Source organism: Carcharodon carcharias, chromosome 17 (genome assembly GCF_017639515.1).
Source record: "Carcharodon carcharias isolate sCarCar2 chromosome 17, sCarCar2.pri, whole genome shotgun sequence".
NCBI classification, from domain to species: domain Eukaryota; kingdom Metazoa; phylum Chordata; class Chondrichthyes; order Lamniformes; family Lamnidae; genus Carcharodon; species Carcharodon carcharias.
The window spans coordinates 65,122,899-65,148,034 of NC_054483.1; the positions used below are offsets into that span (position 1 = coordinate 65,122,899).

The window sequence follows — 25,136 nt, forward strand, 5'->3', positions numbered from 1 at the left end:
TTGGCATTTTCTTTGAACATTTCTCTTTACTATGTATAGCAATACTAAAAATGGGCAATGAAGGTTTTTTGGCTGACAGTCAAGCATCATTCAATTGGGTAATGAGTCTTTTTGCTTTCCAACTGACTTAGGAAGGCATTACGTCACAAAGACCGATATGTTGGTGGCTAATGGCTGAAGCATGGGGGAAATCCATGTGATGAAACCTCCAGGAATACTTTTAATCATAGCTGGCAACCGTTGTTGAATTTCTTGTATGTTGTTGTAGCTGCGCTCATCTAAACATTCCTGACCTTAGCTTTGTAGTCAACTTCTAAGTTGCCTCCTTTAGGGATTGCAGAGTCTGAGAATTCTAACCTTTCCACATGCTTATTGGCTGTGTTCTGTAATGCTTCCAATGTTTAGATGGTTCCTTAGTCCCTCGGTGACTAGAACTGAATGTAGTATTCAAGATACAGAGTGAGAAAAGTGCTCTACAGCTTCATAGTTATGTTTGATTAATGAAAAGCTTGAATATAAGAACATAAGATGAGATTCTTGCAAAATGCTGCATAGCTGGCATAGAGAGCATGCTCATCAGAGCTCAGCTTTGCTGGATCACTCGTGGTTCTCATGGAGGATTCCCGTATAGCAAAGGCAGTACTCTACAGTCAGATGAGTATAGGAACCTGCACCATAGGACATCCCAAACATGGATATAAAGACAACCTCAGAGCTTGCAAGCTGGATCCCAATACATGGGGCAAAATGACCAAATGGAAAAGCCTCTGGCCTGAATTTTCCCGTCGGTGATTTGGGGGCAGGGCCCGCTCACCAACAGAAAAATGACGTCGGGAGGAACCCCCGAAGTCATCCTGTCCATTTAAATCTTTAGGAAGGCAGACGGACAGCGAAATCAGCTGTCCGCATGCCGACCTATCAATGGCCAATTGAGGCCATTGACACGGTAATTAAGATAATTAAAGACCCTGCCCGTCCAACCTTAAGGCTGGCAGGCAGTTCAGGAGCCCACTGGCGGGATAAGGTTTCATGTCCGTTTTTAAAAACTTTAATAAATTTTACGTGATATTTATTAACATGTCCCATCTTGTGTGACACTGTCACATGAGGGGGACATGTTAATTTTTAAATTTTTCTATTTTTGAAGTTTTTTAGACTGTCAGTAATCTCCCTGAGACAGCACCTAGTCTCAGGGAGCAGTGTGCTCTTTTGCGCCCATGCGTGAAAGAGCGCACTTTGACAGATGGGGAATCCCTCCACACACCCCCCCCTCCCCGCCCACACACGCGCACACACACACACACACACACACACACACACACACACACACACACACACACACACACACAGGAAGCACATAGCGCTTCCTGTTGGGCAGGCCACTAGGTGGGCCTTAATTGGCTCGCCCACTCAAAATGGCAGCAGGCCCCGTTTCGGCAGCGGAGTTTGGCTGCCTGCCTGCCGCCGAGCAGATGGGGCTTGCCCGCCAACCGAGGGCAAAATTCTGCCCTCTGTCATTACGCAATTTTGACATTTGAGGGGAACAGAGTCAAGTGGGCATGACACAAAGGCAATGCTTCCATCCAGCCCTCCAACACTGACTCCATATGCAGTATTTACAATTGGTTATGCACATCAAGCATGATTGGCCTAATGTCACACGTGAGACGATGACAGCCTAAACTTTAAACTGGTCTTTGTTTTTTTCGCTGAACATTCATCCATTGAAGTGACAAGAGAGTCATTGAGAATGTAAGAACTTAAGAGCATAAGAAATAGGAGCAGGAGTAGGTCATATTCCCACCCCCCCAACGTTTGAGAGAAAAAATTCTCCACATCTCGGTCCTAAATAATCAGTCATTTATCCTGAGACTGAGCCCTTTGTTCTAGATTCCCCTGCCAGGGAAAGCAACCTTTTAGTGTCTATCCTATCAAGCCTCTTAAGAATTTTGCACGTTTCAATGAGGTCACCTCTCATTCTTCTAAACTCTAGAGAGTATAGGCCCAGTTTACTCAGCCTCATTATAAGGCAAACCTCTCAACCCAGGAACCAATCTAGTGAATCTTTAGTGCATTGCCTCCAATACAAATATACCTTTCCTTAAATATGGGGATTGAAACAACATATAGTACTGCAGATGTACAATTGTAGCAAGACTTCCTTATTCTTATACTTCAGTCCCTTTGCAATAAAGTTCAGCATGCCGGTTACCTTCCTAATTGCTTGCTGTACCCACATGCTTAATTGTTATGTTCCTTGTACAAGTACACCCAACTCTCTCTGACCATCAGCATGTACATGTTTCAGGCCTTTTGAAAAATGTTCTGCTTTTCTATCTTGCTGCCAAAGTGAATAACCTCACACTTCCTTCACATTATACTCCATCTGCCACCTTGTTGTCCACTCACTTAACCTGTCTATATCTCTTTTACAGTATCTTTATGTCCTCCTCACAGTTTACATTCCTAACTGATTTTGCACCATCAGCAAACCTAGTTACATTACTCCCTGTCGCTTGGTCTAAGTCGTTAATATAGATTGTAAATAGCTGTGGCCCCAGCACTGATACTTGCAGCATCCCGCTAGTCACAGCCTGCCAACTAGAAAATTCCCCGTTTATCAACACACTTTGCATCCTGTGCATTAACCAATCTTCTATCCATGCTGATATATTATCCTCAAATCAATGAGTCCTTATCTTGTGTATTAACCTTTTATGTGACACCTTTTCAAATACCTTTAGGAAACCCAAGGGCAGAATTCTCTGAGCGTGGAGGCGGGCCCCACACGCCGACGTGTAAAATGATGCGCGGTGATGTTAGGCAGGTGTCCCGACATCACCGCGCACCATTTAGATTTTCAGTTCGGCGGGCGCGCACGGAGTCGGCTGTGCGACTGCCAAACTGCCAAAGGCCTATTAAGGCTATTTAAATAGTAATTAATTCAATTAGCTGAGCTGCCTGTCCAACCTTAAGGTTGGCAGGCAGGTGAAGAGCCCAGGCGACCTTCGCATTTTTCATAAACCTCATCCCCGAGCGGGATGAGGTTTCATAAAGTGTTTTAAAAGTCAATAAAAATGTTAAAAAATAATTCTTTCACATGTCCCAGCTTATGTGACAGTGGCACATGAGGGAACATATTTTAAAAGTTTTTATTTCCCTTTATTTAAACTTACACATGTCAAACCAACAAAGAACAAAGCCAAAGGTGCGGGGAGGGAGTGCAGGTCAAGAGCAGAGCCAGGGATGGGAGTAAGCTGAGAATCGGAGCCTGGGGTTTGAGCCCTGGAGGCCCTGACAGCTGCTTCTCTCCACTCCAGCTTTCCTACATCCAGAAAAGGTGGCAAAATCCAGGTCAGGGGGAGGGTGGAATAGGAGAAAGGGATGAGTGACTGTGGCTGAATGGGGAATAAGGGCACAAGTGAGGAATGGGATGGGAGGGAGGGAGGGAGGACATGACTGAGTATGTTGGGGCAGATTGAGGAGGGAGAACATGTAAATTTGTGCATCAGTCATAAAATGGATCTATAAAGCTTGTCTTTGTCTTGCGGCTCTCGAGCGTCTGGAGATTAACGTAAATGGCTCTAATGTTCAGAAAGTCTGGCCACCTCTAGTATATAAGCTTGTTCAAGTGGGAATTCTTCAAGTGTAAGTCTAGACAGTGTTTGGATACTATTCAAAAGGAGCAGATGAAAGTAGAAGTATAATAAGTAAGCTTGATCATCTCTCCCTTAGCTTTCACAAGTGTAGTTTCCAGTGGTGGGCACTGAAAAGGGATGAGTGGTTTCTCCTCCTCGCCCAGTACCACCTTGTTTAAGGTATGCTACTCCAGCAAAAAGTGGAGATCAAACCTGGGATCTTTCTGGTCTCTATCCTCAGTTACACATTGCCTTAATCTCACTTCCCTGTGTAAAAGCTAGAAATCAGTTTGTTTAATCCCATTGACATTAGAATTATTTGTATATATTGTCCGTCTATCACAAGTGATTAAATGAACAGTTGTTTTACTGGTGAAATACCTGCTATTCACTCACATTTGTGAAATAAACTCCAACCCAATTTACACTGAGTTGTCCTAATAATATAATGAGCAAGTTATTGCTTTTTTGCTTTAACATTGATATTAATCTTTTATTAGAAATTTCAGGAATTGAAAGAGAGAAGGAACTCCATAACTAAAACATCGTTTAAAGAGGATAGACGTAGACGAAAAGCTGCTGGTGCAGGTATGGCATGATCAGGAAATTCTTCACTTTACTTCTTTTAGTGAATGACACTAATTAGTGAATTACTAATGACATTGCCAACCGATTGTGCTCTTACATTATTCTAGCTACAATTTCTGAGAAAAATAATTGAGACTGAAATGCTTTGTTTTTACTTTTTTTTAGATAAGCTTGTAATTTATCTAAAACATTTTGTTGCAGTTATATTCTTGGTTGAAGTTGCCACTACACAGCTCTAATCTGACCAGTCTCACTCTTCCTCTAAACCAACTAGAGTAAATCTATGATTATGCATCTGTCATCTAGACTACTTGAGAAACAGAGCCAAGGTGCATTTGAGTGGAACTGCAGAACTTTAGCTTGCAAAGTCCCCCCCACAGTTGTTCTACACAAGGAAACATCACTGCCAATTTAAGAAATGACTCATTTTAAGTATGCATTTTCATTGATAATTTATTAGTGGCATATTGATAATATTAGCTCTCATTTACACTGATTAATACAGAACAGTAGTTTCCAATAGGTGTCCACAATTACAAAAAAGATTAAATAGACGATGAGTGCTTTAATAAATTAAAATAATTAAAAATTGAGACTATGTGGAACAATAAGCCTCTTTTTCCTTCACCTTGATAGTCATTGCATTTTGTAAAGATGGTAATAATTGAGGGATTGCCCATGTGAATATTTCAAAATAGACAGTACTCCCTTTCACTCTATTTAGTTGTCACTTGCAGGTTTACTCAAAAATTAGCCAAATGGAAAAGTTAATGTCAGCATCACAAAAGTTTTCTGGATTACAGTAATTATGAATTTGTGTACAACATGGATTATTCTCACACAGAATGCATGACAAATGTAGGAAGGACTGGTGAGGAATCCTCCATCAAAAAGCGGAAATCTGAGCAAGAGCAGAAGACTCTGAATAAAAGGTGCTTAAATGGAATTAACGTAACTGATTTTTTTCAGTCTTGTTGACAATTATTTGATAATCTAATATAATTATGTCTGCCAAGTTCCAACTTCAATTATAACAGAATAAATCAAAAGATTTTGTTTCAAAGAATACAATATTCATTTTTCCTGAAGACAATTTCACAAATGAAATCCTCAGTTTCATTGCTAAGATTTTTAGGATTTTTTTCCACATTCATAAGATGTGTGTGCTGATCCCTAATTGCCTTTAACTGAGTGGCTTGCTAGGCCATTTCAGCGGGCAGTTCAGAGTCAACTACATTACTGTGGGCCTGCACTCACATAGGACAGCAGATTTTCTTCCCTAAATGCCCCTAAAGGGCATTAATGAACCAAATTATTTTTTAACAACAATCCAGTAGTTACATGGTCACCAATACTGATACAATTTTTTTATTCAAGATTTATTTATTAACTAAATTTAAATTCCTCAGCTGCCAAGATGGAATTTGAACTCAGGTCTCTGGATCATTAGTCCAGACCTCTTGCTTACTAGTCCATTAACATAACCACTGTATTACTAATCTCTTGATTTTAGTTAGCTAATGCAAATCATTTTGAGATTTTCTTTGATTTTAAAGTTATTCTTGAGCAGAAAATAAGCAACTTGTTTGAGGAATTACCTTTAAGCACAAGTATATAGGATGACAGTAACTAAATTTGTAAAAGAAATTAATAAATTGTAATGAGTACTATGCTGATAACATGGAAGTTGTGCTTGCTTTTAGCAGTCAGTTGAATGTCCGAGAGGCCCACTGGAATGAACTAAAACAATACTTTGGAGCAAATGATAGATTTGAGATTCCTGCTTGCAGTGCATCTCCTTCAAAGGTAATAAAATATTTGTTTATCTAATCCTACAATTTGTATTCATTAATTTGATCTTGGATCAATAACACATTGCAATTAGGTAATGTCTTACAGCTCTGCAAAAAAAAAATCCCAAGCTGGTTCATGAATAATCTTTTGAAATACAGATACAGAGCCAGGAATGGAGAATTAGGAGGAGGTGACTGAGCCCTAGGTCTAGGAGATGAGTTTTAGAAATGTAAAAGTTTGGAAAGGGTGTGCAAAAAAGTAGAAGGCTGGGGCCAGAAGAGCAGAGCACATAGAGAAGATACAGAGCTGGGAGAAATCATAGAGATGGGTTGAAGCAAGGTCTTGATGATATTTCTGGACAAAGGCAGGGATTTTGCAGTTAGTGCACTGAAAGATGGGGAGACAGAACAAGGATGATGGACAAGTGAGGTTTAGTTCAGGACATGGCTCAGACAGCAGAGTCTGAGCACAAATCAGACTGTTTGCAACCTTGATGTTGTATTTGAACCCGAGATGACCTTTATACCACATACCCACACCATCGCCGAAACCGCCTACTTCTACCTCTGTAACATCACCTGAGTCTGTTCGTGCCTCAGCTCTGCTGCTGCTGAAACCCTTATCCATGCCTTTGTTGTCTCTAGATTTGACTATTTCAGCAAACTCCTGGATTGCCTCCCATTTTTCACCTTCCATAAACTTGAGCACGCGTCTTCGATGAGCTTGTTTCCTAATTCGCACCAAGTGCGGTTCACACATCAGTCATGTGTTTTCTGACATAGGAACATAGGACTTATATAGACCTACATTGATACCCAGTTAAGCAATGCTTCAATTTAAAAAGATTCTCATCCTTGTTTACAAATTCCTCCATGGCCTTGCCACCTCCCTATCTCTGTAACCTCATCCAGTCCTCCTCTCCTAAGTACCTGTGTTGCTCCAATTCTGGCCTCATGAGTATCTTATCAGCTACACAGGCCTTTGACTCTGAAATTCCGCCCCTAAACTTATCCATTGAATGGCCTCCTTTTGTGCCATAAATTTTTCTATGTTATTCTGCTTCTTGTTTCTCCTTTAAAACTCCTTAAAACCTACTTCTTGGCTAAGCTTTTGGCCATTTGCCCCAGTATCAGTTCTTCTGGCGTAGTTTTTGTTTGAAGCACTCTTTTGAAGCATCTTGAGATGTTTTACTACATTAAAGGTGCTGTATAAATGCAAGTTGTTGTTGAGTGTGGGACAGTCCAAATTGATGGAAGATGGAGGATGGAAAGCCAGCAAGGGGAGCATTAGAGCAATTGAATATGGGGGTGGAAAAGACATAGGGTTGGATTTTACGGCCCCTTGCCAGCTGTGTTTTCAGTGGGGGCGTGGGTGGGCATGTAAAATATGTCCATTGCCCAGCACACCACCTTTCCGCCCATCCCCAACCTGTTTCCCATAAAATGATAGGGTGGGGTGATGTGGTGAGTGGGTAAGGTGGCCACTAAGCTGCCACCTCTTAGGTGTATTAAGGCCCTTAACTGCCCAATTAAATGGCAGTTAAGGGGCTCAATCCACCTCCACTGCCAAGAAACACTGGGCAGTGACAGGCGGGCCTGAGTGCAAAAGCCATTTTTGAAACAGCTTTGAAAAGGCAGGAAAGAAGTAGGTGGGGGATGGGGGGGGTGGTGGTGCTCATCAAGTGAGGTTGCCCTCTGTGCACTGGGGGCACTCTCTGCAACCTTTGTTCTTTCCCACCTGCTCCCCCCACAAACCCCCAGGCTTTCCAACCCCTCCCTGCTCTAAAAGCCCGGGATGTACCTGGCTCCGGTCGCTTTCTTCTTCCCAGGGTCTCCTTGTACTCCCAGCAGTGCCCACTACTGAGCTCTGGTGTTGCTGGGACTGCTAGTGCTACCGGCCAATCAGATTACCCAGCAGTCCTTGAGGGTGGAACTTCCTGTCCACTGAGAGGCGCAAGTCCGACCCTGTGTTTATTCAGTGTGCCCCCAGCCTGTTATTACTGTGGGGCAGGCTTTTTAAAAGTTGGAAAGTTTGAGACTGACTTTCCTTCCCCCATGAAATCCAGCCCATGTGTAAGGGGCTGAAGGGTGAAGGCAGGCAGTGTTGCAGAATTGAAAGTAAGCCGTCTTTGTGATGAATAGGGTATCTCATTTAAAACTCTTCTTAGGATTGAACAGAATGGCAAGATTACAAAATCTTGTTCAGCCTGAGAAAGTGACTGTTTCCTCAGTTGTCAGTTTCACGTGTGTACATGTGTCAAGCATTTCATCATTATCTGTGTTGAATTTAATGACTAGAGGAATGCATTGGGAGCAGATATACTCCAAACAAAGTTTTTTTTAAAATCTTACCTCTCCTGCCCATTTTATAGCCGTTCACTTCCATGTCATCTCTCTCTTAACAAAACGCCTAGCCCCAGGTCTTCTAATGCCAACACAAGTTTATGGATTGCTCAGAAGATGTGTACCCAGTAATAATACTTTGTTGGCCTTTCCTTAGGCAGAGAACTGATCATGCATCGGTTGGCAGGTCGGAATGCAACACTCATTTAGACTGTCTTCTCAGACCTAAAATAGATCTGATATAAATCAACTTCCTTCAAAACACTAAGAAAAACTCCACCACATGGGAAAGGCTAATTGCTGGCTTGTGGAACAGGATGATACATATTGTCTTGCAGCTATTCCCCCCAGAACGATTTTTGATTTGCCTTTTCTCACTATCCCGTACTATAGTCAGACAGTTTGAAGTGGGCAATCATATACATAAGTCTACAAATTACTACTATGGTAACTCCTAATTAATCTGACTTCCGGTTACACCCATGTTAAGGTAACAGTAAAAACAAATATACTTAAATAGACCCAGGCAAAACAATGCTCTGGACAGTGAAATTCAAAGTAAGTTTTCTCAGCTTCGGTTCCTATCGACAGCAACTTGATGCAGAGGCTGGAGACTTTTCACACTTGCGTTAGATCTTAGAATGCCTTCTGCTCTGACACATAGCCTCATCTCCTTTATGCATGTTTCTCCCTTTTAAAGCAAATTCCATTGTTCTGATATGTCTTTTGAAATGTATCTTTCTCATAACATAAATCTTTCATAGTGCTCATATTATCAGTAACCTTTAGGAAAAATAAACACACTTTAACTTAGCTTCTTCTGGCTAAATGTAACATCCTACCATCTCTTTGAAGTTCAAACTAACCTAATTTATCTATAAATGCAAATTTTCCTCACACCTCACATTCTAAAACCTCAGCCATGTTTACATATTTAGCATTTCAAACCTAGCTTCTTTTTGATAACCCAAAGCCGCTAAACCAACTGTCTCCGATTCACTAAATCTCACAAGCATGCACATACACACAGAGAAACCATCCAAACACCATTATTTACCTATGTTTACAATAAATCACAATATTATGAGAATTGTTATACTTTCATGACAGTATCAAATTCAAAGAAAAAACATACCATGTGGCAAAGATTAGTGGTAACCCAGAGGATTGGAAAAGTTTTAAAAACCAACAAAAGATACCAAAAAAAAATAAAGAGGGAGAAAATAAACTTTGTGGGTAAACTAGCAAGTAATATAAAAACAGACAGTAAGAGCTTCTTTAAATGTATAAAAAGGAAGAGAGAGGCTAAAATGAGCATAGGCCCCTTAGAAAATGAGACTGGGGAAATAATAATGGGGAACCAGGAAATGACAGAGGAATTGAATAAATACTTTGCATCAGCCTTTTAGGTAGAAAACACTAACAGCATTCCAAAAATACTAAATCAAGGGGAAAAAGGGGGGAAGAAATAAATATAATAACTATCACTAGAGAGAAAGTAGTAGGGAAACCAATGGGCTAAAGGCCAATGTCCCCCGGACCTGATGGGTTGCATCCTAGGATATTATAGGAAGTAGCTACAGAGATAGTGGATGCACCGGCAGTAATCTTCCAAGAACCCTGAGATTCTGGAGAAATCCCAGAGGATTGGAAAACTGCCAATGCAACATCCTTATTCAGAAAGGGCGGTAGACAAAAAACTGGCGACTATAGACCAGTTAGCTTAACGTCTGTCATTGGGAAAATGTTAGAGTCTATTATAAAGGATATAATAGTAGAGCATTTAGAAATACATAATATAATCAAACAGAGTCAGCATATCTCATGAATGGGAAATCATGCCTGAAAAATTTATTAGAATTCTGAGGGGGTAACAAGCAGGATAGATAAAGGGAAACCAGTAGATGTAATATATTTGGATTTCCAAAAGGCGTTCAATAAGGTACTGCACATAAGGCTACATAATAAGATAAGAGCCCATGGTGTTGGGGGTAGTATATTAGCATGCATAGAGGATTGGCTAACCAAGACAGAGTTGGGATAAGAGGGCAACCTGTAACTAGTGGAGTGCCACAGAGATCAGTGCTGGGGCCACAATTATTTACAATATATATTAATGACTTAGATGAGGGAAGTGAATGTACTATCGCCAAGCTTGCGGATGGCACAAAAATAAGTGGGAAGCAAGTGGTGAGGTTAAGTGAGTGGGCAGAAACTTGGCAGATGGAATATAATGTGAGAAAATGTGAGGTTATGCACTTTGACAGGAAAAATAGAGGAGCTGAATATTATTTAAATGGAGAAAGAATGCAGAAAGCTGCAGTACAGAAGGATTTGGACATCCTCGTGCATGAATTAGAAAAAAACTAGCATACAAGTGCAGTAGGTAATAGGGAAGGCAAATGAAATGTTGACCTTTTTTTCAGCAGGAATGGAGTATAAAAACAGGGAAGCCTTGCCAAAACTATTCAGGGCACAAGTTAGGCCACACCGAGAATACTGTGAACAGTTTTGGTTCCCTTATCCAAGGAACAATATACTGGCATTGGAGGCAGTCCAGAGGCGGTTCACTAGGTTGATCACGGGTATGGAGGGATTTTCTTATGAGCTGAGGTTGAGTAGGTTGGGCCTGTTCTCATTGGAGTTTAGAAGAATGAAAGGTGACCTTATTGAAACATATAAGATTCTTAGGGAGCTTGACAGGGTAGATGCTGAGAGATTGTTTCTTTTGTGGAAGAGTCTAAGACCAGAGGGCATAATCTCAGAGTAAGGGGTTGCCTGTTTAAAACAGAGTTGAGGAGGAATTTCTTCTCTCAGTGGGTAGTGAATCTGTGGAATTCTTTACCACAGAGGACTGCAGAGACTGGGTTGTTAAGTGTACTCAAGGCTGAGATAGACAGATTTTTAATCAGTAGGAGAATCAAGGGTTATGGGGAAAAGGCAGGAAAGTGGAATTGAGGATTATCAGATCAGCCATGATCTCATTGAATGGCGGAGCAGACTCGATGGCCTGAATGGCCTATTTCTGCTCCGGCAGCTAAGTCTTATGATCTTATCATAGTTAGAGAATCAGTCCCAGTGGCTTCCCTTCCTGTTCCTACATCATCGCTTTTGGATTTCCCCACCAATTTATCTTTGGCCCTGTTCTATTTCTCATCTACAGGCTATCAGTCATCTATATCATCCAAAAACACAATCAGGTTCCACATGAATGCTGATGACACTCAGCTGTATATCAGGATCAATCCTCTTGACCTCTCTGTCCATGATTTGTCACACTGCCTTTCCAATATTGGATGAGCAGAAATTTCCCCTTCCTAATATTTAATCGGATTGAAGACATTGCCTTTGATCCCTGCCGCAAACTCCATTCCTTCAACATTGAGCTGAGCCAGACTGTTCACAACATTGGCGTCGTGTTTGACCCGAGGTGAGGTTCCAACCACATATCTGCTCCATCACCAAGACTGCCTACTTCCATCTCCGTAACGTCACCCAACTCCAACTCACCTACTGCTGGAACCACTCATCCTTGCCTTTGTTATCTCTAGACTTGACTATTACAGTATTCTCCTAGCTGGGTTACCACCTTCTACCCTACCCAAACTTGTGCTCATCCAGAACTCTGCTGCCCATATCTTAGTGGACTAAGTCTCGTTTACACATCACCCATGTGCTTGCTGATCTACACTGGCTCCTGGTCTGACAAGACCTCAATTTTAACATCCTCATCCTTGTTTTCAAATCCATCCATGATCCTTCCCCTCCCTGTCTTAACATTCTGCAGCCCTACAGCCATTTGAAATTTCTGCACTCTTCCAATTCTGGCCTCTTGTGCAATTGCTCCACCAATGGCAATCATGTTTTCAGCTACCTAGGCCCTAAATTCTAGAATTCTCATCCTAAACCTCCCTGCCTCTTTACCTCTCTCTCCTTTAAGACGCTCCATAAAACCAACCTCTTTGACCAAGCTGTCCTGTAAAGTTCTTCTATGACTTGGACTTAAAAATGTTTTTGATATTAATGATCTTGCTAAGCGCCTTGTGACATTTTGCTACATTAAAATGCTATATAAATGCAAGTTACTGCACTTGTTAATGTGTAATTGGTTGACTTTGAAGCATTTATTATGATAAATATGTTCCAGTTTATTTAGAAAACAAGTGAGTGTTAAATGTGTTGCTTTTCCTGAAGCTAAGCAGATTTTGGCAGAGTAAAAATTTAATTTTGACTTCCCTGGACTGCTAAAGCTTAGAAAAATTCTCAATGAGATTATTTTCATCAGAATCCGGCTGCATGACTTACATGTTCTGGACAAGATTTGTACCTTTTAAACATTTATTAGAAGAAAATTTGAATCTTAACCTCAACAGTAAAATAAAAGTCACTTCAATTTTATAGTATAAGATGAGTTGAAGGACTGATAAGCATGATCTGATTTCTAGGCTGTTCTTTTCTAAATATTATTGGAAAATAATGAATTGAGGGAAGGAAGTTACATTTTGCTGTACTGATGCAATAAAGGCTGTTGCACAGTACGTCATATGCTTCAGGAATGTTTATGAAAATCATTTGTCTTAAGCACCATGTTTCTTGTCGTTCATATGCTAGTGCCTACATCTATACAGACACACATATAGAAAGCTTACCGTAAGTGAATGTGGGTTTGGAAAACCCTGGCTAAAGGGAGTTTTCTCTTCACATTAGCACATTTCTGCTCATTCGCATTTCACCATTGCTTTGTCTTGTCGCCACTTGCAGTCTTCCCCATGCAGGATAGTTTAATAACACACAACTACATACCAGAGTTAAATATTTAGACACTTTAAGACCTGAATACAGGTTGCCCGTGTTAATCAGAGTGTTTCGCGTCACCTTAATGGTATTGTAAAAAAAAAGAACTGGATCTGCTGCAGGGACTGAATTGATAGACAAGTGCTAAAGATATGATTGATGCAGAACAGATTAAAACTGGTTCAGTAAAGTGCAGATTGCAGAAATTCATCCATCACACTATCATTTAAACATTTTATGTCAGCTATCATGTGATGATTTAAATCTCTTTCCAATGTCTTGAGGTAAGAACCCTGTGCATTGAGAAAAATTAGGGCAGGAATGGAATAACTAAAGCATAAGATTGCTTGAACATCGTGCATCAAATTATCAGCTCCCAATGTTCACATCCTGGATATGAAATGATAACTAGTAGATCAGTAACACAATTGAATCTGAAGTACAGGAATATTGACTTGTCTTGCTACTGTTAAATATTGCTTATATATAACATCATCTTTGTAAATATTGCACAGTGATACAGATCCATCATTGGCTGGTAAGAAATACCCGGACATGAGAGTGCTGTGAGAACAGTGCAGATTTATTCTTATATTTGGCTGGCCCATTTTGTTTGCAAAAAAAAGTTCTGACTTTTTCCTGTTAAATTTATTAAAATGAACCTTTTGCTAGTTGTTGAGGAGGTTTTACACTTTGAAAATAGAAATTTGGGGCTGAAGAAGTCACTGCAGTGTGTTGCAATATGGGAAGGAGTTTCCTGGGACTTCAGCACCAAATAACAACAACTTATATTTATATAGCACCTCTAATGTAGTAAAACTTCCCCAAGTGCTTCACAGGAGCATTATAAAACAAAATGTGACAGTCACATAAGGAGATATTAGGTCAGATGACCAAAAGCTTGGACAAAGAAGTAGGTTTAAAGGAGTGTTTTAAAGGAGGAGAGGGAGGTAGGAAGGTAAAGAGGTGTAAGTAGGGTACTCTAGAGCCTCGGGCCTAGGCAGTTGAAGCTGTGGCCAGTAATGGTCGAGCCACTAAAATCAGGGATGCTCAAGAGGCCAGAATTAGAGGAGTACAGATATTTCGGAAGGTTGTGGAGCTGGAGGAGATTACAGAGATGGGGAAGGACAAGCCCATGGAGGAATTTGAAAACATGAATGAGAATTTTAAAGTGAAGGCGCTCTTGACTGGGAGCCAATATAGATCAATGAGCAAAAGAGTGATGGGTGAATTGAACTGTTGCGAGTGAAAACATGGGTTGCAGAGTTTTGGATGGTCACAAGTTTACAGAGGGTAGAACGTGGAAGACCGGCCAAGAGTGCATTGGAATAATCAAGTCTAGAGGTAAAGGTGACATGAATGAGGGCTTCAGCAGCAGGTGTGCTGAGGTGGGGCGATGTTACAGAGATGGAAGTTGGTGGTCCCAGCGATTGAACAAATATAAGGTTGGAAGCTGATCTTGGGACCGTATGTGGCATCAAGGTTGCAAACAGCCTGGCTTAATCTTGTTTGTTGCAGGGGAGAGGGATGGAAATAGTAGCTAATGAAAAATCATTAATATTGTTATAGGTGCAAGATAGTTGACAATAACTAATGCTGCTTTATTTACAAGTCACACCTGGTTGTTCATAATATTTTCTTGTGTAAATTTTTTTTTTAATCATTACCAACTGTAGCCTCAGGTGGCTGAAGTTTTACATGCTGTTATTTGCAATTCACTTATTAAATTGCTCTTTCAGACAAACCTAGAAAAAAACCTTGACAAGGCCATTGCTACAGGGGATATAGAAGAAGCAGAGAAACTGAGTGACAGCCTAGCTGTTCGTGAGGTAAGCTGCTAAACCACAAGTTAGGAGATTTTATCCTGATAAATTATGTTAATATTTATTTAACTTTTCCATAAAAAGAAACAAATATTGAAGTTGTTTAGAGTATCTTGGAGAGTAAGGCTGAATTTTCCCCTTTGGTTCAGGAAGGGCAAGTCACCTTCCCGACTTTGGAAAGTCAACCCATTCGCCCGAATTTTTGTCTCCAACAGTCAGGTGCAAGCTGGAGCCAGGGCCACCCCCTCCTGGTGCAGGCCCGAAGTGGGAATGGAGACCGGCAGATGCCGAAGCTGGTTGGTTAGAAGCCCACCTCGGTTTAGCGAGACCAACCCAGTTCTATCTATGGTTGTTACACCCTCCCCTTAAGCCCCCTGCTCACGCTCCTGCCCCCTGCATACCCCTCATTCCTGATCCATGTCCCCATATATGTCCCATGCCTCCTCCATGCTCCTGCCTATCTCCCCATCCCCCATCATATCTCTCGTGCACCCTCCATTCCCCCGTCTATCCTCCATACCCCATGCCCTTTCCATACCCCTCACATGTCCCACGCCCCCTCCCCCGTAGGAGGAGGCAGTGGCGTAGTGGTTTTGTAGCTGGGCTAGTAACCCAGACACCCAGGGTAATGCTTGGGGGACCTGGGTTCAAATCCAACCAAGGCAGATGGTGAACTTTTAATTCAATAAAAATCTGGGATTAAAAATCTGATGGTCACCATGAAACTATCATCGGTTGTCGTAAAAACCAATCTGGTTCACTAATGTCCTTTAGGAAAGGAAATCTGGTGTCCTTACCTGACCTACATGTGACTCCAGATCCACAGCAATGTGATTGACTCTTAACTGTCCTCTGCAATGGCCTGGCAAGCCAGTCAGTTGTGTCAATTCGCTAAAAAGCCAATAAAAAGGAATGGAACTGGATGGACCACCCGGCATCGACCTAGGCACTGGAAACAACAAAGGCGAACTCGGCCCTGTCAACACTGCAAAGTCCTCCTTACTAACATCTGGGGGCTAATGCTAAAATTTGGAGAGCTGTGTCTCAGACTAGTCAACCATCAGCCTGACCTAGCCATGCTCACAGACAATGTCCCTTACAATGTCCCACTCACCACCATCACCATCCTGGGTATGTCCTGTCCCACAGGCAAGACAGACCCAGCAGCAGTGGTGATATAGTGGTATGCACTAGGGAAGGAGTTGACTTGGCGTTCTCAACATCAGGGCATCAGGTCAAAGATGGGCAAGGAAATCTGCTGATTACCACGTACTGCCCCCATTCAGCTGATGAATCAGTACTCCTCCACGCTGAACACCACTTGGAGGAAGCACAAAAGGTAGCAAGGACACAGGATGTACTCTGGGTGGGGGACTTCAATGTCCATCACAAAGAGCGGCTGGGTAGCACCACTACTGACCGAGCTGAGCAAATCCTACAGGACATAGCTGCTAGACTGGGTCTGCGGCAGGTGGTGAGGGAAAAACATACTTGACCTGATCCTCACCAATCTGCCTGCCACAAATGCATCTGACCATGACACTGTAAGTAGAAGTGACCACTGTTATGAAGTGGCAGATGATGTGTGCCAGACGGATCAAATCCACGAGAGAAACTTGATCACGCAGTCACAAATGTTTTGCGATTTGTATTTTACTTCGCGATGCATGTCCTGAATTCAGAAGTAATGGGACTACCACGAATTCAGAGGTTTTTAGAAAACTAAACTTAAAACTAAAAACTTAAACATTTGTTAACAGAAGAGAAGATTTCAAGCACATACATAGGTCTACAAATTACTACTATAATAACTCCTAAAACCCTAATTAATCTGACTCCCAGTTACACCTTTGTTAAGGCAAGAGTAAAAACAAATAGATTTGAACAGATCCAGGCAAAGCAACACAATACCCTGGACAGTGGAATTCAAAGGGAGTTTTCTCCACTTTGGTTCCTGTAGACAGCAACTTGATGCACTGAGGCTTTTCACACTTGTGTTAGATCTTAGATTTCTTTCTACTCTGACATATAGCCTCATCTCCTTTAATCATGTCTCTCCCTTTTTAATGAAAATTCTATTGTTCCAATATGTCTTTGGAACTTTACCCTTCTCATAATATAAATCTTTTCATATTACTAATTTTATTAGTAAGCTTTGGGGAAAATAAACAAACTGTTTGGCTTAGCTTCTTCTGTCTAGGTATAACATTTTACCAACTCCTTGGTAACTAATGTAATTTATCTTCAAATGCAAATTTCCTTACACCTCACATTCTAAGACCTCGGCCATGTTTATGTATTTAGCATTTCAAACCTAGCTTCTTGCTGATGAATGATCGCCTCCAGACCAGCTGCCTCCAATTCAATTAAATCCCACACAGACAGGCACATACACACAGAAACTATCCAAACCCACTTTTCAATAAATCACAAAATATGAGAATTATTATATTTTCATGGCACTACCACACAGTCTTTGTGGAGATGAAATCCCTTCTTCTCATTGAGGATACCCTCCATCATGTTGTGTGGCACTACCACCGTGCTAAATTGGATAGATTTCAAACAGATCTAGCAACTTGAGACTGGGCAACCATGAGGCACTGTGGATCATCAGCAGCACCAGAATTGTACTAACCACAATCGGTAACCTCATGGCCTGGCATATCCCCAACTCTACCATTACCACCAAGCCAGGGGATCAATCCTGGTTCAGTGAAGAGTGTAGGATGGCATGCCAGTAGTAGCACCAGGCATACCGAAAAATGGAATGTCAACCTGGTGAAGCTACAACACAGGACTATATGCATGCCAAACCGCATAAGCAGCAAGTGATAGACTGAGCTAAGCGATTCCACAACCAACGGATCAGATCTAAGCTCTGCAGTCCTGCCACATCCACTCATGAATGGTGGTGGACAATTAAACAACCCACTGGAGGAGAAGGCTCCACAAATATCCCATCCTCAATGAGAGGGAGCCCAACACATCAATGCAAAAGATAAAACATCTGCAACAATCTTCAGCCAGAAGTGCCAAGTTGATGATTATCTTGGCCTCCTTCAAAGGTCCCCAGCATCACAGATGCCAATCTTCCGCCAATTCGATTCACTCCCTGTGATATCAAGAAACGACTGAAGGCAGTGGACACTGTAAAGGCTATAGACCTTTACAACATTCCGGCAATAGTACTGAAGGCTTGTGTTCCAGTGCAGTTACAACACTGGCATCTACTCGGTTATGTGGAAAATTGCCCAGGTATGTTCTGTACACAAAAAGCAAATCCAAATAACCTAAACAAATGCAAGCCAGCCATCAGTCTACTCTCCATCATCAGTAAAGTAATGGAAGGGGTCATCAACAGTGCTGCCAACCAGCACTTGCTTAGCAATAACCTGCTCACTGATGCCCAGTTTGGGTTCCAGGGCCACTCAGCTCCTGACCTCATTACAGCCTTGGTTCAAACATGGACAAAAAGCTGAACTCCAGAGGTGAGGTGAGAGTGACTGCCCTTCACATCAAAGCAGCATTTGACCAAGTGTGGCATCAAGGAGCCCTAGCAAAACTGGAGTCAGTGGGAAAATTCCTCACTAGTTGGAGTCATACCTAGCACAAAGGAAGATGGTTGTGGCTGTCATCTCAGTTCCAGGACATCACTGCAGGAGTTCCCCAGGGTAGTGTTCTATGCCCAAGCACCTTCAGCAGTTCTGTCAATGACCTTGCTTCCATCATAAGGTCAGAATTGGGGATGATTGCTGGTAAATGCACAATGTTCATCACCATTTGCGACTCCTCAGATACTGAAGCTGTCAATGTCTGAAGAGCCCATGTCCAAATGCAGCAAGACCTGGATAAGATCCAGGCTTGGGCTGACAAGCGGCAGATAACTTCACACCACACAAGTGACAGGTAATGGCCATCTCCAACAAGAGAGAATTTAACCATTGCCCCTTGACATTCAACTGCATTACCATTGCTGAATCCTTCACTGTCAACATCCTAGGGGTTACCAGTGACCAGAAGCTGAACTGGACTAACCATATAAATGCAGTGACTACAAGAGCAGGTCAGAAGCTAGGAATCCTGCAGTGAATAACTCACCTCCTGATGCCCTGGAGCCTGTCCACCATCTATAAGGCACAAGTCAGGAGTGTGATGGAATACTCTCCACTTGCCTGGATGAGTGCAGCTCTAACAACACTGAAGAAGCTTGACACCATCCAGGACAAAGCAGCCCACTTGATTGGCACCCATCCACAAACATACACTCCCTGCACCACTGATGCACATTGGCAGCAGTGTGTGCCATCTACAAGATGCACTGCAGCAACTCACCAAGCCTCCTTAGCACCTTTCAAACCCATGACTGCTACCATCTAGAAGGATAAGGGCAGCAGACACATACGAATACCACCACCTGGATGTTCCCTTCCAAGCCACTCACCATCCTGACTTGGAAATATAACAACGTTCCTTCACTGTCGCTGGGTCAAAATCCTGGAGCTCCCTCCCTAATAGCACTGTGGGTATACCAACACCACATGGACTGCAGTGGTTCAGAAGCCAGCTCACCACCACCTTCTCAAGGGCAATTAGGGATGGGCAAGAAATGCTCACCTAGCCAGTGTACTCATATCCCATGAATGAATAAAAAAATCCCTCATACCTCCCAGGCTTCCCATACATTATCCATGCCCACTCACCTAGTATCCACTATGTACCAAGCTCGGGAGCCATATAAATAGCACTGGGGAGTCTTTAAAATCCACCGAAAATAAAAATTAGCCATTCGAAATCCCCTTGAAAAAAATTGTCCCTCTTAGAAACTCATAAATCTGTCCACAAATACAGCTATTCATACTCCAATTGGAAAAAAAAATTAAGCCACTTAACATCTCATAAATAGCTGTAAATCAGGAAATGTAAGAAAGGGAGGAACTCAAGAAAACTACGATCACCAGGGAAGTGGTACTGAGCAAATTGATTGAGCTGGAGGTTGACATGTCCCCAGGCCTTGATGAGCTTCATCCTAGGGTCATGAAAGAAGTGACTAGTGAGATAGTGGATGCATTGGTTTGAATTTTCCAAAATTCCCTAGGTATGGGAAGGTTCCACTAGATTGGAAAATCGTGAATATAATTCCTAACATGAAACTACTGGCCAGTTAACTTAACATCTGACATAGGCTTGTACTCACTGGAGTTTAGAAGAGGAAAAGGTGACTTGATTGAAACCTATAAGATCCTGAGGGCTCTTGACAGCGTGGATGTGGAAAGGATGTTTCTCCTTGAGGGAGAATCTAGAACTAGGGGGCCACTGTTTTAAAAATAAGGGGTTGCCCATTTAATACAGAGATGAGAAGAGCTTTTTTTCTCTGAGGGTCGTGAGTCTTTGTACCTCTGTTCCTCAAAAGGCATTGGAAGCAAAGTCTTTGATATTTTTAAGGCAGAGTCCTTGATAAGCAAGGGAGTGAAACTTTATCGGGGTAGATGGGAATGTGGAGATGAGGCTACATTTAGATCAGCCATGATCTTATTGAATGACGGAGGAGGCCCGAGGGGCGAAGTGGCCTACTACTCCTAATTCGTATGTTTGTATGTCATTACCCCTTTCCAAATAAATAAGTAGGTGTTGAAAAACCACTTCAAAGAAATATAAACTTATTACAAGCTCATAAAACTGTCAGTCAAATGAAGCTAACAGTTCCCTTCACGGCTGTGCAACCATTTCCCATATTGCTGAACCCATGAGTGGGCCTTGGACCTCAGCTAAGTATTCATAATGAGACCATCTGGGCAAATCTGGCCATCTGTTCAGCCTGCTTTATTGATAAAGTTGTGAGATGGAATCTCATTATGTGAGTGGAATGGTTATGGACATTAGGGGAATTTTACATGTAGAATATACTTGCCCTTTTAGCAAGGGAGATTGCATGAAAGATTGTAATAATATCTTGACTCCAAATGAAAAATGAAGTACATAGTAATTTTTTGTATCTTTGAAGAATTCCTTTAAATCAGAAATGTGCGATTTGGCTTTATAAGACTAATTAAATGATACATCAAAATGTATTAGAGATGCTGAATATTATTTTAAACAAAAACAGAAAATTCTGGAAAAACTCAGCAGGTCTAACAGCATTTGTGGAAAGAAACACAGTTAACGTTTCGAGTCTGTATTTCTCTTCTTCATGAATCTTGTTTCAGATTTGCAGCATCTGCGGTATTTTGCTTTTATCTTAATGAATGTTATTTTCGTGGGGTTCATTTTGAAAGGTGGAAAATATTTTAAGTAAATCCAGGAGTTCAGTGAAATTTTAATTGCATATGAAGCAGTGAACTGTACAGGATTATGGGGAGCGAGTACAACAGTGTCACTCGTTTTGTGTTGCTTGCAATGAGCCAGAATGACATCCTTCTGAGCTTTTTTGTTGTGGATACTCTTATTGAGTAATAAATTGTAGCTCCTGTGCTAATTATAAACAATTAGTGTTGTATTATTTATATTGCATCAGCATCATGGTTCACAACTAATGAATTTTATCAATCATTAACTAGATTTTCCTTCCTCGGCTCCAGGACAGATGTTGTGGTGAGATGTATTGTCGTGGACAGGGATATTAATACAATGCTGGAAGAACAACTGGCTGTTAATGCATTGCCTTTACAGAGATATTTGAAATTCAGCCCTTGAGGTGATGTAGCGGTAGCACCATAGTGGCATTCTTGCTGTAAAATGTCAAATGCAGTATGATACTGATATTCACAAATGTAGCTTCATAATTACTGTGCTGAGTCAAGCCTAGGTTTTGTACAATGCTCAAAGTTGCAGGTTGTATCACGTGGTGCCTTGCGCGTGTTGGTATTTCCCCCTTGCCAAAAAGGACTGCTTTGTAGTGAGTTTTCCTTAACCAAAAGACAGCCAAAAGTAATATTTTGATGAACAGAATGTGCTCTGATGACAGAGATTGCAGGTGCTGTACATTTATTTGGCAGTATTTGCAATAAGCGATCTTGAATTGTTCCAGCACAATTGAATCATTTTGCTTTCTTTTACAAAGTGTGGACATTTAGGTTTTTCCTGGAACTCTGACAATCCGTGCTTTAAAGAGGAAATAAATTACTTCAGTCATGCGGGAGAAATTCAGTCCTGCTTCTTTTGAATGTTGACAAGGACATGCTCTGCTTGCAGAATGTCAGCAGGAGTACATGCTGTCAATCAAGATGTCATCCTCCATTGGCCTTCTGTTGGCAGCTCACCAGAATGTAAATTTTTGTCTAACTGGGAATAATGAAGATAATGAGTTTTTATTTTGTTCTAACTTCTTCTTTGGTGCTCAACTAGTGTTAAAGAAGATAGGAATTAATGTTTGTGTTGTGCAGAACATCTTAATTTGTAAGTTCATATCTAAATTAAGCCCAATTAGCATAATACATGGTGACATTATCCCTGATTGCAACAATTTATATTCTGCTATCAAGTTTAGAAATAACCTAAGTAGTTTACACAGATAAGTTGCAATTATTAACCCTAAAAGTAGATGTTCTGCCTGCCAAGTTTAATAAATACAAAACTGAGCTCTTAATGAAGATAGAAAAGCATTTTAAAAAATAAGTGACCCTACTTTCCCCTCCCAAAAGTCATCCAAGTACTGACATTTTTTTGAAAAGATGTGAATGAATTATAATTGGTGCAATATGTCAGGTTTACAAATTATTGTTTAATAGCCTTGAAATTACTGTTGTTGATATTAGTAGACAGCATTTGATGTGTGTTTGACATTGGCTTGGGTTTAGTGGTACAAATAACTGTGTTTAAATTGGACAGCAACTTTTGCTGTCTGCACATGCGCAGTTTAAGGTGGAAATTAGGAAGTTGCAGTTCGAATTGCTCTGTTTCCCCAAGAAATTTTGCTACACCTGTATCTCATTGAGAGACTCTCAACATTAAAATACATAAAAGGGAGCGAAGTTGCAGTGCTTAGATGTTGGTTACCCACTAAACATGCCAGGGAGAGTTATGACTGGTGCCTTCAAGTGTAAAATTTAATAGCCTGATAATTCTTAATTATTAACAAGCAATCTCTCTGGCATTTATAATTTACTTTTACAAATGTGAAGTCTCATTGCTGCAGCATTGAATTATTGTTGGAGATTTTAAAAAAACATTTAACTTTTCTTTTTGCCTCTTTATATATTTATATACATATCTTGCTCTTACTCCCATCTCTCTCTTCCTCTCATTATTTCACTTTCTATACATGATTTTACAATAAATTAAATATTCTAATTGATACTTCCTGGTTTATACCATGCATGTCTCATTGTGAATTCTACAGTCTAATTGGTTGAAAACACACACTGGGCTGAATAATATGCTCCCAGAACAGGAGTATTGACCACTTCACTCAGCGTTATGTGGGGCATGATGATGTTGGGCGCCGTTTCTGATGTCATCACACTGGTTTGCAATAATACAGCAGCGGGGTAGGACAAAAAGTCAGAAACCCATCCATGTTATTCAAATGACAATTGAGAAACCAATGAGGATGATTAACGACAGAACTCTCAGCAATAATATGCTCAAAAGGCAATAATACCTTCAGGGTGAGAATCACGACAGGTAGGGAATCCATTTTTTGATGGGCAAGCCTGGGCGGGTTTTAAAACTGCAGCGGAGACCAGAATCTCAGCTTTGCAGTGAACACTTCAGTGACTGCAGGGACTGCTCATGTGAATGAGCACAGGAACCTTTTGGTGATTGTTTCATCAGGAGAACTCTCCTCTGATTCAGAAGGCTGCATTTGCTAGCAAGACCTGTAGCATACCGGACTAAGATTGCTCATACTGATGCCGTATTCACCCTGGCTGATCTAATGAGGTCATTTAGCCTTTTGTGGCACTGGGACCAAGTCCTTCTCACCACGCCCACACTGTTGACCTCTTAGGCCACCACCATGCAACACAAGTCTGGCTGGGCTTCCTCCTCTTGCCAGTGGTTGGCATGAGCTGGTCACGTCGATCGTGAACTACATGCAGGAGGGCGCCAAGTGTGGCCTCACTGTATCTGGGGATGGTTTAGCCCTTCTGGTATGCATCTCCCCTCAGATGGCGCTGATTTTTAAAATTTCTGCCACTTATGAAGATTGACATGGTTTGCAAAGATTAGCTACAATTTAAATGCACCTACCTAGGCAGACTGGAAAATGCACAAAACTTATCTCTGTATAGTTAATCCACTAGATTGACCATCTGATGGGTCACCTGACAGAGAGCCCTCTAAAGTGCTGGCCATGACCTTGTTCCAGGTCATGACCTGCAGCCTCCAGACTGGACATCCCACCCCCCCAACATTCATTGGGTGGGATGAAGGTCAAGACTCCCCCTTGCTGCTAATTGGCAGCAGTAACATATCATTGGGCACATGCTGATGGAGGACCCGGAAGCCAGAACGCCATGGTTGTAGGCCAATGGCGGGTGCGGAACCCACTGTCAGCCTACAACCGTATTATTCAGCCTGCTGTTTTTTGCATTGCTCACACACACCACAGATCCCCTGTATAAGGCTCCATTCTGGAATTAATTTCTAAATATCTAGGTTGCCGCTCAAAAGCCCACAAAAAGCCTGGGTAGGCTCAGCAATGAGAAATGAATGCCATTGACTGCAAAACTGGACCATTGTTTTAGTATATGTGTGTGTGTGTATTAAGGTGATCAGTTGAGTCTCTGCTTGGAGACTCATTGTAGCCACTGATGGTATCCACATGTGAACAAAGCAGCTGGCTTCCATTTCAGGGCCTGGCTTGCATGTGGGCTCATTCCACTTTATTGCATAAACAGAAGAGAGTGATCCAGAAAGATTGCTCTCTGGTTCAAGTGTCAAAGTAAAAGCATCTTGGAGCTCTTCTCTGCCAGTTGATTTTTGTATGCATTCCTTGCCTATCATTACATTTAATAAAATACCACGTAACAAATCAATTCAGGAAATAAGGCACATGATGTTAAAGGAACAGTGGTAACTCTGGCACATAATTGGCTTGGGGATAGAAGGCAGAGGGTAAGTGTGAGCAAATGTTTTTCTGACTGGGAAGAAGTATGCAGTGAGGTCCCCTAGTGGTAAGTATTTGGGTCATTGTTTTTCTTGTTATATATAAATGA

The 25,136-nt window shown here is 41.5% G+C and overlaps 1 protein-coding gene across 5 annotated transcripts in view; it reads left to right on the forward strand.

Moving 5' to 3' along the window:
* fam204a (family with sequence similarity 204 member A) overlaps window positions 1-25,136 on the forward strand; it is an 84,017-nt gene that overhangs the window by 15,561 nt on the left and 43,320 nt on the right. Inside the window, exons 4-8 of one of the 5 annotated variants that reach the window (XM_041210518.1) lie at window positions 4,139-4,226; window positions 5,071-5,158; window positions 5,930-6,032; window positions 14,896-14,985; window positions 21,537-23,274. In XM_041210518.1, coding sequence (XP_041066452.1) covers window positions 4,139-4,226; window positions 5,071-5,158; window positions 5,930-6,032; window positions 14,896-14,985; window positions 21,537-21,602 — 435 coding nt within the window. In that variant the 3' untranslated portion in view covers window positions 21,603-23,274. Of the gene's footprint in view, window positions 1-4,138; window positions 4,227-5,070; window positions 5,159-5,929; window positions 6,033-14,895; window positions 14,986-21,536; window positions 23,275-25,136 lie in introns of those variants that run through there. The other 4 variants (XM_041210517.1, XM_041210515.1, XM_041210513.1 and 1 more) reach the window with 4 other exon arrangements.